Source organism: Mastigoproctus giganteus, chromosome 12 (genome assembly GCF_048544385.1).
Source record: "Mastigoproctus giganteus isolate SK-2022 chromosome 12, ASM4854438v1, whole genome shotgun sequence".
In the NCBI taxonomy this organism is placed as follows: Eukaryota; Metazoa; Arthropoda; class Arachnida; order Uropygi; family Thelyphonidae; genus Mastigoproctus; species Mastigoproctus giganteus.
Window position 1 is genome coordinate 101,848,301 of NC_143586.1, and position 15,621 is coordinate 101,863,921.

Consider the following 15,621-nt stretch of genomic DNA (forward strand, 5'->3'; position numbering starts at 1 on the left):
TCTGTGTAAATTTTGAATTACAAATTAAATTAAAACAGTAATGTACATCAATATCATTAAAAGATAATGTCTGTGAACTTTTGCTGACTGATGTGCTTAACACAGATATAGTATACTTTCATCCATCTTTTATAGTATGCTTTGTTATAATATAGGTAACATAAAACATGGGTTATTATTCTCACCTTACTTTGAAGTTTCATTGCATTTAAAAATATGTAAAAACATGAATTAAATTTTATGAAATTATTTTTATATTTGCAATATCTTAAAACAATGGACACAGAAAATTCATTATTTGGCAAGGATACATTTGTTTTTTACTAATATTTGGAAAATGCTGACTTAGACAATAAATGAAAGTCCAATCACTGGAGACCACTGCAGACCCTTTAAAATCTTGCCATGCCAATTACAGGCACAACACATGGGTAAAGACTTGCTAGTTTGTATGAGGGTTGACAGAAAAGTAATGCCTGTGGTTACATAATTTTGAAGGAATGGAGATAAATTAAAAAGTAAATAAACAGAATTGAGGATAAAAAAAGTTATCTTTAATTGAATATATCATTTTACTACATGTGCTCCACCTAACTTGATATATTTTATTCAGTGCTTAACAAATTTTTGCATCCTATTCAAGCAAAGTTTAATCAGCTAAAAGGTTAATGATCTCTTCATAGTTAGCATTAGTAAAGGCATATGATGCAAGAAAGCAAGCTTAAACAGCATCAGCCAAAAAAAAATTTCCCCTTTCACACAACCATCTGCTCTAAAAGTTAGTCCACTTCATCCTTAAATTTATTTAAGCTATCAACTTCCAAAGTGCCAGATGGAAGTTTGTTTCAGCAATCAACCACCCACTGGCTAAAGTCAAATTTCTGCACATTGATTCTACAACCATATTTCCTAAATTTGAATTAATGTCCCCTCAAGCAATTAATTGGGGTAAGAGGAAGAATCTGATCGGCACAAGGTTGCTCAAACCATTCAAGGACTTATACACCTCAGTCAGGTCACCTCGCAGGTACCTAGTCTCCAGACACTGCAATTTGCAGAGCTTAAGCTTTTCTTTGTAAGAACAACCCTTTGTTCCATTCACCAATCTCACTGCACTTCTCTATACTCATTCTAGCAGCTCTACATACTTCCTAATAAGATGCCTCCAGACTTGTATACAGTATTCAACATGTGGCCTGACCATTCCCTTATACAAGGGGATAATCACCTCCTTATCCCTGCTAAAAAAAATTCCTGTACATCATTGACAACACACCATGAGATACTCTTGAAGACTGTCTGCACTGCTCAGAAAATCTCATATCTGACTGCGTAATTACCTCCAAATCTTTTTCATTCTCTACTACACTGAGTGTAGAACCACACAGTTGATATGTCACTGTGGGGTTACTGCTACAGTACTTCACATTTGTCAATGTCAAAATTCAGTTGCCACCTCTCAGCCCATCTGCTCAATTTTTCTAGATCCTGTTGCAGTAGCATACTGTCATTAACAATTCTGCCAACCTTTGTATTGTCTGCAAACCTGGACTTTACACCTGATATACCTTCACCAATATCATTAATAAGTACAGAAAACAACAGTGGGCCCAACACCAAACTCCGGTGGACTCCACTAATAATATTAGTCCATGAAGAACAGTGTCCATTGATTACCACTCTCCATCTTCTCCCACTCAACCATCCCTTTATCCATAGCAGCAATTTGCCCTTAATGCCATACTGCTCCAATTTGTACAGTAATCTTTCATGTGCAGCAGTATCGAAACCTTTCTTAAAATCCACGTATATGATATCAAAATTATTTTTGCATCCATTCCTTTGTGACTGCATCATAGTATCCAATAAAATTGGTCCTACAAGACTTTCTCTTAACAAATCCTGGCTGTGTCTGAACTATAACTGCAGTCTTGTCTAGATGGTCCTGCATTAATTCTTTAACCGGAGACTTCATTAATTTCCCCGAAACAGAAGTTAAACTAACAGGTCTGTAATTACTTATGTCACCATTTGATTCCCCCTTGTGAACTGAGGACACATCTCCTGTCCATGGAGATGTGTCCTCCCCTGAGTCGAAAGAAGCTCTCATAATTATGGCTAAGGGTTTGATTACTTCCTTTGCCACCTCCTTTAATGTAATTTGATAGATCCCATTGCCACGAAGTGTTTTTTCTTATGTTTAACTTCAACAATTTCTCCTCCAGGTTTGCTCTCAGTTATTACAAAATCATTTAACTCCCTGCCAGTTTGATAAACTTCTAGTATTCTCCTCCCTGAATATCTCCTCGTGTGTGAGGAGATATTCAGGAAGGAGAATATAGATGCGATGTGTGAATATAGATGCAAAATACTCATTCATTTTGGCCACTACCTGAGCAGGATTATCAACATCGAACCATTGCTATCAAGTGGACCAATCTGATTCATCTCCTTCCTTCTAGAGTTTACATAAGTAAAGAACTCTTTGCTGCTTTTCTTTGCATCTTTTGCCAAGGATTTCGTAATCCACCTTTGCCTGTCTAACCTCCTTTGTGACTTGATTGCAGACCAGCTTATATCGACCATAAGCTTCTGTGTTGCTTGTTAGTTTATATGAATCCCATGCATATTTCTTCTCTGTCACAAGTCTCATTAGTTCATATGACATCCATTTAGGCCTAAACTCTGAACAATCTTTCTTAGTTGGAACAAAAAGCCTAGTAGCTTCCAAGATTACATCCTTGAATGCTTCCCATTTAAAATTTGCTGTTGGTAACATCATCAGTTGGTCCCACTGTATAGAATTTAAAAACTGTCTGAGACCACTGCAGTCACCCTTATGAAAGCAAAAACCCTTCCCTTTACCCCGACGGTAGTTACATCTTTGAGTAAATACCACATCAGCACACTATGTTCACTGCCACCTAGTGGTTCCTTTATCTGAAGGTTCTTAATGCACAAATAATAACTGCTAATAATCAGATCAAGAGTATTACTCCCTCTGGTTGCCTCTCAAACGTGCTGCTATAGAAAACAATCATCCAATAAATCCACAAAAGCCTTGCTAGTGTGTAAAATGAACAACTCAGAAGTTCCAGTCAATATCTGGAAAGTTAAAATCCCCCATTATAAGCACTCTGATTTACTGGCCACTATTTTTCTGTACAGGTGTTTATTGTACTCATCAGAGTCATTAGGTCTATAACACACTCCTACTCTCAGTTTTTCTTTCTGAGTGCTTATGTCACACTAAACTGAGTCAACATTGCACTGTCCACCTATGTCAACTAGATACACTTCCTTAGATTTTATGTGTTTCTTAACTAAGAGCATAATACCTCCTCCCTTCCGATCCTGTCTGTCCTTTCTGTACACATTGTACTCTCCAAATTCCAATTCCTTATATCTGTGTGACACCATGTCTCTGATATCCCAACAATATCTGCCTTTGATGTTTTGATCAGCACTTGAAATTCATCAAATTTGTTTACTATACTCCTAGCATTGGTGTACATGCACCTATTCTTACTCTTAGTTATCCCATGTATTTACTTGTTCCGTGATGACTCCCACCAGACCTTGGAATCCCCAGCACCTTGTTTTGCATACTTCTGCTCATTCCAATAGAAGCAGTGCAAGAATCACTTTCACCTCTGCCAGCAGCTACTGTTAATCTATTAGTCTGTGTATCCCCCCCCCCCCCCAAGCGAGCAGTTTTCCGACCTACCTAACACTGCCTCGATTGCATCAACAAATATTTTTGTATCCTTTATATTTAAGTGTATCCCATCCCCTAGTTACTTTAACTTCTCTATGAGAGTCATACCTGCTGTCTACATATGGTCTCAAGTGACAAAAGTCACTTGAGACCATATATAAGCTACTGTGACATGTGGAACAACATCAAATCCTAGTGAGGAAATCTTTCTCTGTTGCACTGCTACAATGAAATTACACATTGAAATACTATTATATTGATAGGCATTACTCATTTGAATCATTTTTTTGAGCTTATCCAATGTCTCCATGTACCAGAATGAACCATTATGGTTTCTTTTCTCAAAAATTCCAGTGTGGATAACACACCCATAAATTTAAAAAAAAAATCAATGTCTCTTCGCTGGCTGATGGTTGGACTTTTGGAAATATGTGAATGTAGAGATATTTTAAGGCAAAATTCCTTGGGCTGTCTCTTGGTTCCCAAATCACAGTGGTGAATTCATCTTCAGTCACAACAGGTCTAACAGTCAAAAATTTACTAACTGCACATTTTTTGAATCACAAGTTTAAAAATGCTTCTATTTAAAGTGTAACCTGTATACAAACAATCACACAAAAATTACTGCCCATGTACTAACTAGAAACTATTAGCTACATGGAGAACCTACTTGGAACTTGTTATGTAACCCAATTCTTAGATTAGGTTGCATCAACTCATGGCTTAGTGCTGTGAAGGGTTTGTAAAGGTAGGGTACCTGTGTGTACTTAGGAACCTTACAATAAAGATCATATTTATTTATTTATTTATTATGAACCAAGACATTACTATTTAGCCCTCATAGCATCCGATAAGTAACATCAGTCTTAAATGCAAATTTTTTTAATTTTTACACGACTCTCAAATATTCAAAGTGCTTACCCAGTCTTCTTCATTTTCAGGTACTGTGGAGAGAAAAAAAAAAAAAAAAAAAAAAAAGAAGAAGCAAATCTAAACTATATATGCTGTTTTTAATTGCAACTTTTCATAGTAAACAATTATTCAATTCAATCTTTTTATTTTTACAAAAATATAAACTAGTGTTTTTAAGTGACTTAAAAAAAAAAAAAAAAAAACTTCTTCTGATATCGAGAAATAGACTACTCTAGTACTTTATATACCATGATAAATAATTTTAATAAATAAGCATCAATTACAAACCCATTACCAGGTTTTATTCACATATGCAATGAGTAAAAACAAGGATTTCGAACTGCTGATATAGTTTCCTTATGTCTCACTCCTTATTTCTGTTTAAAGCAACCTGGCTAAATTTCTAAATATAAAAAGCTTCTTTTATTGTTCCTTTCCCCCCCCCCTCAGTCTCCTTCCCAATTATTGTAAAGTTCCTACCATGATATGCCTGAGTGCACTCAAGCATGTGTTCCTCCACTTCAGATTCTGTGGTGTTCTCTTTAGCCACATGTTTCTTCCGCTCATCTATGCATGTTTCAAATCTTCTCCCCCATCTCACCTATGTTAATGTTACCAAATTTACACTTATTTTTGTATATTAGTTTTTCCATTTTAATCCGGTGTGATCTTTGAACAAACTCCCTATCTTATTAATCAGCTTAAAGATCACATGAAGACCAAGAAGATTATTTTTTGTTTTTAAACCAATGTTTCAATTTGGAAATATAATTTAATTGTTATAAGCTATATAGCATTAGCATTAGTAGAGGCATTTGATACAAGAAAGCAAGCTTATGACCTCAAGCGGGTGTACACCGCTGAATACTGGTTACTGAAATGGGCCAATAACAAGCTTCGGCTACCTCCCGCTACCACAACGACCATGATGGCACAAGCACTCGACATCCCGAGGATGAAGTTCCTGATTGTGCAAAAGAGGCTGGTCTTCACAGCCAAACTCATCACGGGCCAGATATCATCTCCAAACATTTGGAACGCTTGCTCTTGGAGGATTCCACAGCCAAGCCTAAGGTCGGCACCAGCACTCGTGGCTCACCATAACAGGCTTGTACTCACTGAGAGATTTCTTCCCAAGCAGATGCTCGCTACCCTCAACCGTGTGGACATCAACAGCATAATAAGTAACAAGAAGGACAGACACAACTTTATCAAAGCCCTCGAACCCTGATATATGGCCAACTTGTACGTATTTCTGTATTTATGTCTAGCTCTGCGTTTTAGCATTAGCATTAGTAGAGGCATTTGATGCAAGAAAGCAAGCTTATGCAGCATCAGCCAAAAAAAAAAAAAAAAAACCCACTTCCACTTCACCCCTCTGTTCGTTCAAAATACCTGTCCAGCTGAGCCTTAAACTTATTTAGGCTATCAACCTCCACCACAAGGGATGGAAGTCTGTTCCACCAACCAACCACCCGCTGGCTAAAGGCAAATTTCCACACGTCTATCCTACATCTGTCTTTCCTCAATTTGAATTTATGCCCTCTCAGGTGATTTTTCTGAGCTAGAGGAAGAATCCCATCAGCATTGAGCATGCTTAAACCATTCAAGGCTTTATACACCTCTATCAGATCACCTCGCTGGTGCCTAGTCTCCAGACACTGTAATTTGCAAAACTTAAGCCTTTCTTCGTAAGAGCACCCCTTTGTTCCATTCACTAATCTTGTTGCCCTTCTCTGTACTCGTTCCAGCAGCTCTACATCCTACTTGAAATGAGGCCTCCAGACCTGTATACAGTACTCTAGGTGTGGCCTGACCATTGCCTTATACAATGGAATAATCACCTCCTTATCCCTGCTGGAAAAATTCCTGTATATCATTGACAATACTCCATGAGCTACTCTTGCAGCCCGTCTGCACTGCTCAGAGAACTTCATATCTGCCTGCACAACCACCCCCAAGTCCCTTTCATTCTCTACCACTGTCAGTGTAGTACCACAGAGTTGATACGTTGCTCTGGGGTTGCTGTTTCCCATGTGTAGTACTTTACATTTGTCAATGTTAAACTTCAGTTGCCACCTCTCAGCCCATCTGCTCAACCTTTCCAGATCCTGTTGCAGCAGCATAGTGTCAGTAGTGTCCTTGACAACCCTGCCAACCTTTGTATCATCTGCAAACTTGGACATTAAGCTTGATATACCATCATCAATATCATTTATAAATACAGAAAACAATAATGGACCCAACACTGAGCCCTGAGGGACTCCACTAATAACATTAGTCCACGATGAGCAGTGTCCATTGATTACCACTCTCTGTCTTCTCCCCCTCAACCACCCCTTTATCCATAGCAGCAACTTGCCTCCAATGTCACACTGCTCCAATTTGTGTAGCAGTCTTCCATGTGCAACAGTATCAAAAGCCTTTCTAAGATCCAAGTATATAATATCAAAGCTATTCCCTGCATCCAGTTCTTTTGTGACTGCATCATAGTACCCAATCAACTTGGTCAGGCAAGACTTCCCCTTAACAAAACCATGCTGTGTCCGAGCTATAACTGAAGTCTTGTCTAAATGATCCTGCAGTGCTTCTTTAACCAGTGCCTCCATTAATTTTCCTGGAACAGAAGTCAAGCTCACAGGTCTATAATTACTTGTGTCAGCCTTTGATCCTCCTTTGTGAATTGGGGTCACATTTGCACATCTCCAGTCTATGGGTACCTCCCCTGAGTCCAAGGAAGCTCTCATAATTATGGCTAAGGGTTTGCTTACTTCCTTTGCTGCCTCCTTTAATTTGTATAACTGGATAGATCCCATCCACCCCGGGTGCCTTTCTTGTGTTTATCTTCAACAGTTTCTCCTCCACTTTACTCCCAGTTATTTCAAGATTCTGTAGCTTACTGCTAGAGTTGAATACACCTCTGGCATTCCCCTCGCTGAATAACTCCTCATGTGTGAATGTCGATGCAAAATATTCATTTAGTTTGTTAGCTACCTGAGCAGGATCATCAACAGTTGACCCATCAATATCAAGTGGACCAATCTGATTCATCCCCTTCCTTCTAGAGTTTACATAAGTAAAAAACTCTTTGCTGTTTTTCTTTGCATCCCTTGCCAAGGATTTGTCGTAATCTGCCTTCGCCTGCCTAACCTCCTTTGTAACTTGGTTGCATATCAACTTGTATCTATCATAGGCTTCTGTGTCATGTGTTAATTTGTAAGTATCCCATGCATTTTTCTTCTCTGCCATATGCCTCATTAGTTCATCTGACATCCATTTTGGCCTAAACCTTGAACAATATTTCTTAGTTGGTATGTAAAGCCTAGTAGCTTCCAAGATAAGTTCTTTGAATGCTTCCCATTTTGAATTTGCTGTTGGTAACATCATCAGTTGGTCCCACTGTATAGAATTTAAATACTGTCTCAGTCCATCGTAGTCGCCTTTACGGAAGCAATAACCCTTCCCTTTACCCCTAATGGTAGTTACCTCTTTGAGTAAATCCCACTTCAGCACACTGTGATCACTGCCACCTAGTGGTTCATTTATCTGCAGATTCTTAATGCATGAAGAATCACTGCTGATAATCAAATGAAGAGTATTACTCCCTCTAGTTGCCTAGTCTATATAATATTTTATATTATAATATAATTAATCTTAAAATTAATTAAATAAATTCATAATTTAATTTATTTAATAATAATTATTATTATTTAATTCTGCACATAGAAGTACAGAATGATTTACATTTCCATATTATGTTGAGGCCATTTTGTCCCTGGATAGGAAGGGAAAAATTTGGTAACCCGAACTACAGTTAGGATAAGATGAGGTTCCTCACCACTGTTTGGGATTGGCCATACTTTTTGCATTTATAAACATGACTGGAGAGCAGTGCACAATCATGAATGATTGAGCATTCCAAATCCAGTCTGATTTGGAGGAAATATAGCGTTTGTGTGATCTTCTCAAAGGGGGGAAAAAAAAAAAAAACCACAAAGCAAGGAGTTTAAGTATCCTGCTTTTTATGTACCTCATAAAATATGGTGCATCACATGCATTTATAATGTTGTAAGTCAGGATAAGAGTTTTATCTTTTTAATTGTGTGTTAGGATAGTAAAGTACACTTAGTCTTAACTGAGTCTACAGTAATGTCAGGAGTGTTGTCAATAAAATGCCTGAATTTCAGCTCCTGGTTAGGACAAATAATGCTGACATAATAGGAATAATGCTGACATAATGGGAGAAATGTGGTGCCATCCAGAAATTGGGATGATGAGTTTCACTATTGTATTTAATGAAAGTGGGAGTAATCTACAGACCAGAAGACTGTGAAGAGTATGACAAGTCTTTACATGCAGATGGAATGGGAAAGCAAGTGTGAATGTCTTATTATGGGTGATTTCAATCTGCCTCTAACTGATTAGAATAAGTTGAAGGGAAACTTAAGGTGGGGAACAAAATTTTTAAATAAACTAGATGATTATTATTTGTACCAGAGAAAATACTAGTGGGTAAGAACATTCCTGACCTAATCATTACTCACAAATCAGATTACATCACTGGGCATAAAATACAGAAACCACTGGCAAGTAGCAAAGAAAGCAATTACACAGTCATCATTTGGAAGATGAAGAAAGATGTTGCAGTAGTTAAAGATACAGGCACGGTTTTAATTTCAGGGGGACTTTGATGATTTAAGGCACTATATGGCATCTATTAATTGGATGGACTGCAGAGTGAGAGCAAATACACTTGAATTAAGGAATACCTTGTGTAAAAAGATGGAATAGGACCAGGGTATGTCTGCCAGGGACAAAAGTTTATGATGTTGTGAAACATTTATCATCTTTTAAGGGCATAAAGGGTGATATTGTTGGACATGTTGGCACCAATGACATTAAGAGTAGGAGATCTGCAGATTTATTTAACAAGTACAAGTCAATGTTGCAAAAAAGTCATGAGTTAGGGTTGAATTTGAAAGTGTCTGCAATTCTGCCCAGACATGATAGGAAGGAGTATATGACAAGAGCCTTGTCAATCAATTCGGCCCTGGAGGGAATGTTCAAGGCTCATGGGGTAGAATTTTTATTAGCATGGTCTGTGCTTGTTAACAGAAGAGACTGCTTCTACAGGGATGGGATACACTTAAATAGAAAGGGTGTGCAAGAATATTTGCTGATGTTATTGAGGCGGTGTTAGGTGGGTCGGAAAACTGCTAGCTTGGGGGGGAAATCTCCCAAGCTAGCAGTTTAAAAGTAGCCACAGGCAGAGGTGAAGATGATTCTTGCAATATTTCTATTAGAATAAGCAGCGGCCTGGAGGGAGTGGTGCTGGGGTTTCAGTTTGATGGCAGTCATCATGAAACAGGTGATTATATGGGATGTGTTAGAGTAACTAAGAATAAGAATAGGTGTATGTATACTTGCATGTATACGAATGCTAGAAGTATAGTAAATAAATTTGATGAATTTGAAGTGTTGGTCAAGACATCAAAGGCAGATATTGTTGGGATATCAAAGATGTGGTGTCACACAGATATTAGGAATGCAGAATTGGAATTTGGGGAGTACAGTGTGTACAGAAAGGATAGGAAGAGAGGAGGGGTTATGCTGTTAATTAAGAAAAACAAATCAAAAGAAGTGCATCCAGTTGATATAGATGGACAGTGCACTATTGAGTCTGTTTGGTGTGCTGCGAAAGCAAAAATAAGAGTAGAAGTGTGTTATAGGCCTAATGACTCGAATGAGTACAATGAACAATTGTACAGAGAAATAGGGTGGGCTAGTAAATCAGAATGTCTTCTAATGGGGAATTTTAACTTCTCAGATATTGATTGGAACTTGTGGGTTGGTCACTCGCACACTAGTAAGATTTTAGGGATTTATTGGATGATTGTTTTCTGCAGAAACATGTTCAAGAGGCAACCAGAGAGAGGGTAATACTCTTGATCTGGTTATCAGCAGTGAATTAAGAATTTGCAGATAAAGGAACGACTAGGTGGCAATGATCACAGTGTACTGATGTGAGATTTACTAAAAGATATAATTACCACCAGGGGTAAAGGAGAGGGTTTTTGCTTCCGTAAAGGTGACTACAGTGGTCTCAGACAGTATTTAAATTCTGTACAATGGGACCAATCAATGATGTTACTAACAGCAAATTCTAAGTGGGAAGCATTCAAGGAATTAATCGTGGAAGCTACTAAACGTTTCATACCTATTAAGAAATATTGTTAAAGGTTTAGGCCTAAATGGTTGTCAAATGAACTAATGAGACTCGTGGCAGAGAAGAAAAATGCATGGGATGCATATAAATTATCAGGCAACACAGAAGCCTATGGCAGATATAAGCTAGTCTATAATCAAGTCACAAAGGAGGTTAGGCAAGCAAAGGCAGATTACGAGAAATCTTTGGCAAAGTATGCTAAGAAAAACAGCAAGCATTTCTTTACTTATATAAACTCTAAAAGGAAAGGGATGAATCAGATTGGTCCACTTGATATCGATGGTTCGACTGTTGATGATCCTGCTCAGATAGCAAACAAACTGAATGAGTATTTTGCATCTACATTCACACATGAGTTATTAAGGATTGAAAATGCCAAAAGGTTATCAAATTGTAGCAGGGTGCTTAATGATTTTGTAATAACTGAGAGCAAAGTGGAGGAGAAATTGTTGAAGTTAAACATACAAAAAAACACCTCGGGTCAATGGGATCTATCCAGTTATATTAAAGGAGGCGGCAAAGGAACTAAGCAAACCCTTAGCCATAATTATGAGAGCATCCTTGGACTCAGGGGAGGCCCCACGGACTGGATGTGTGCAAATAAATCCCCCAATCCATAAGGGGGGGGGATCGAAGGGTGACATGAGTAATTACAGTCCAGTTAGTTTAACTTCTGTTCTGGGTAAAATAATGGAGTGACTGGTTAAAGATGCATTGTAGGATCATCTAGACAAGACTGCAGCGATAATTCAGACACAGCATGGGTTTGTTAAGGGAATGTCTTGTCTGACAAATTTGATTGGATATTATGATGCGGTTACAAAGGAACTGGATGAAAAAAAATAATTTTGATATAATATACTTGGATTTCAGGAAAGCTTTTGAAAATGTTTCGCATGGAAGACTACTGTACAAATTGGAGCAGAATGGTATTAAGGGTAAGTTGCTACAATGGATACAAAGATAGTTGAGTGGGAGAAGACCGAGGGGGGTGATCAATGGGCGCTGCTATTCGTGGACTAATGTTATTAATGGAGTCCCACAGGGTTCGGTGTTGGATCTACTGTTGTTTTCTATATATTTATCAATGATATTGATGAAGGTATATCAGGCTTGGTGTCGAAGTCTGCAGATGATACAAAGATTGGCAGTGTTGTTAATGATAGTAATTGCAGTGTGCTACTGCAAGAGTACTCTAAAGCCAACCGGGCTAGCCGGGTGGGTAATAAAATGCCTGCCTGGCAACCCAAAGGTCGCGGGTTCGAATCCTGCCTCAGGCTTGGATCAAAGTACCGCAAAAACCTTGGGAGGTGCATTATGGCCACAGAAGCCGATGCGACAACAACTACCAAAAAAAAAAAAAAAAAGGACTCCAAAGACTTGAAAAGGTGGAGTCATATACTTATCTGGGACAAGTTATTAGCTGTAATAATGATAAATGGCTGAAAGTCAAAAGAAGAGTAAATTTTGGATGGATAGGAAATATAATCATATACTGAAGAGCAATATCCCAGTTTGTCTGAAAATTAAAATAATGAACCTATGTATACTCCCCACCATGACTTATGAAAGTGAAACTTGGGCATTCACAAAAAGAATGGAAGAGAGGCTGAGAACTACACAGGGAAGAATGGAATGAATTATATTGGGAATCAGATAAGAAGAGAAAGTGGATTAGGCAGCAAACTCAAGTAAACGACATTCTTATCAAAACTAAAGAATTAAAATGAGTCTGGGGGCGAGATTAGCCTGTGCAGACATTGCTCCTTAAAGCTCTTCAAACAGAAGTTTTTCCTGATTTATTTTCTGCTTTATTAGTTTAAATTGTCATATTAACTTATTTTCTAGAGTAGCTTTATATTCCTAGTTACGATACTTAGTTTAAAGTTTAACTTAGACAGAGATTTCGTAGATATTACTTAGTATCGGTAACGGTATCAAATCCACATGTCACAAATTGAACGAGAGGTCTTTTAACCAAATTTAGTCGATTTATTAACCACTTGTTATATCAAATTATCTTCTATAAGTAGATTATAGACCTAGTCAGGATCCTTAGTTTATTCTAAATTGAGATAGCGAGATTTCGAAGCTAATCAATACTTACGAGTCCGTAGAAATACCGTTCGTGAATTCCCGCCATTTTTACACGATAGCATAAGCTTAGTATAGTATACTGCATAATATAATATTGTCAATTAATCAGTAAATCTATTAATCTTGATAAACTTTATTGTCAATTAAATTGTATTTTTAACTCTATAAATATATATAACGACTTAATCGTAACAAATAATTAATACATAACTATAGTGGTACACGTGATACGGAAGTTGTATAAAGGGAACACTAGATACCGGAAAAAAAAAAAAAAAAAAAATATATATATATATATAACATAATTGTTTTGGGATATAACTTAAGGATTTAATTTTTGTTTTAAATTTTATTGAATTAAATTGGAATCATGACTCTGACCAGAGCAGCAAAGCAAAAGGCTCAAGCTAATGGGAGTGCTGTGGTTCAGGGGAGAATTGAGGGAGGCAGTTGCCCTCTGAATCACAGTCTATTAAAATGCACTGTTTGCTTGATGTTTGCGGAGCAATCGGGTACGGGACATGATACTGCCAAGGGGGATGTCTTTGTGTGTGCACGATGTAAGGAGTGCAAGGAAATCAGGCGAGAACTCAGCGTTGTTATGGGCCTTTATGAGACCTTGAAGGACAGGGTGGATGCCCTCGAAGGAAATAAATTGAGGGGCCCATCAAGCTCTCAGCTGCCCACATCAACGCCAGAGCTTGCACTTGGTCATCAGGCAACACAGGGGCAGCCCCCTAGGCAGAATGCGCTGGTCCCACAGGAACTAGTACTTGTTGGTGACTCTATTGTCAGGGAAACGGGGAACATGCTTTGTAAAAAGGATAGGTGGAATAGGACCAGGGTATGTCTGCCAGGGGCAAAGGTTGATGACGTTGTAGAGCGGATATCATCTTTTAAGGGCACAAAAGGTGATATAGTTGTACACGTTGGCATTAATGATATTAAGAGTAGGAGACCGGCGGAATTACTTAGCAAGTACAGGTCACTGTTGAAAAAAAGCCGTGAATTAGGGTTGAACTTGAAAGTGTCTGCAATTCTGCCCAGACACGATAGGAGGGAGTATATGATGAGAGCCTTGTCGATCAATTCGGCCCTGGAGGGATTGTGCAAGGCTCAAGGGGTAGAATTTTTTTCAGCCTGGACTGTACTTGTTAACAGGAGAGATTGCTTCTACAGGGATGGGATACACTTAAATAGAAAGGGTGCAAGAATTTTTGCTGATGCTGTCGAGGCAGTGTTAGGTGGGTCGGAAAACTGCTAGTTGGGGGGGATATAAGGACTAATAGATTAACAGTAGCCACTGGCAGAGGTGGAAGTGATTCTTGCACTGCTTCTATTCAAATGAGCAGAAGTCTGAAAAACAAGATGCAGGATATTTCAGAGACTGCTGGTAGTCATTGCGTTACAAGTAAACACATGGGTTGTGTTAGGGTAGCTAAGAATAGAAACAGGTGCATGTATACCTGCGTGTACACCAATGCTAGGAGTTTGGTAAATAAATTTGATGAATTTGAGGTATTGCTCAAAACATCAAAGGCAGATATTGTTGGGATATCAGAGACGTGGTGTCACACAGATATAAGTAATGCGGAACTGGAATTTGAGGAATACAATGTATATAGAAAGGATAGACAGGACAGGAGGGGAGGAGAAGTTATGCTATTAATTAAGAAACACATAAAGTCAAAGGAAGTGAAGCCAGTTGACATCGATGGACAGGGCAGTGTCGAGTCAGTTTGGTGTGACATAAGCATAGGGAAATCAAAATTGAGAGTAGGAGTGTGCTATAGGCCTAATGACTCTGATGAGTATAATAATATATTGTACAGGGAAATAGAGTGGGCCAGTAAATCAGAGAGTCTTATAATGGGGGATTTTAATTTCCCAGATATTGACTGGAATTTGTGGGTTGGTCACTCGCACACTAGCAAGGCTTTTGTGGATTTATTGGATGATTGTTTTCTACATCAGCATGTTCGTGAGGCAACAAGAGGGAGCAATACTCTTGATCTGATTATCAGTAGTGATTCTTCATGCATTAAGAACCTGCAGATAAATGAACCACTAGGTGGCAGTGATCACAGTGTGTTGAAGTGGGATTTACTCAAGGAGGTAACTACCATCAAGAGGTAAAGGGAAGGGTTTTTGTTTTCGTAAAGGCGACTATGATGGTCTGAGACAGTATTTAAATTCTATACAGTGGGACCAACTGATGATGTTACCAACAGCAAACTCAAAATGGGAAGCATTCAAGGAACTAATCTTGGTGGCTACCAGGCTTTACATACCAACTAAGAAATATTGTTCAAGGTTTAGACCTAAATGGTTGTCAGATGGACTAATGAGACATGTGGCAGAGAAGAAAAATGCATGGGATACATACAAATTAATGGGTGACATGGAAGCCTATGATAGATATAAGTTGGTCTGTAACCAAGTCACAAAGGAGATTAGGCAGGCAAAGGCAGACTACGATAAATCCTTGGCAAAGGATGCAAAGAAAAACAGAAAGGAGTTCTTTACATACTTGAACTCGAGAAGGAAAGGGATGAATCAGATTGGTCCACTGGATATTGATGGTTCAACAGTTGAGGATCCTGCTCAGGTGGCTAACAATCTAAACGAGTATTTTGCATCTACATTCACGCATGAGGAGTTATTCAGG

General features: G+C 38.3%; 1 protein-coding gene across 2 annotated transcripts in view; it reads right to left on the reverse strand.

The window, feature by feature from the left end:
• Positions 1-15,621, reverse strand: part of LOC150077304 (nucleosome assembly protein 1-like 4) — a 432,049-nt gene that overhangs the window by 75,658 nt on the left and 340,770 nt on the right. For both annotated transcript variants that reach the window (XM_090386809.1, XM_090386808.1), the window contains one exon: positions 4,640-4,662. In XM_090386809.1, coding sequence (XP_090242935.1) covers positions 4,640-4,662 — 23 coding nt within the window. The remainder of the gene's footprint in view (positions 1-4,639; positions 4,663-15,621) is intronic.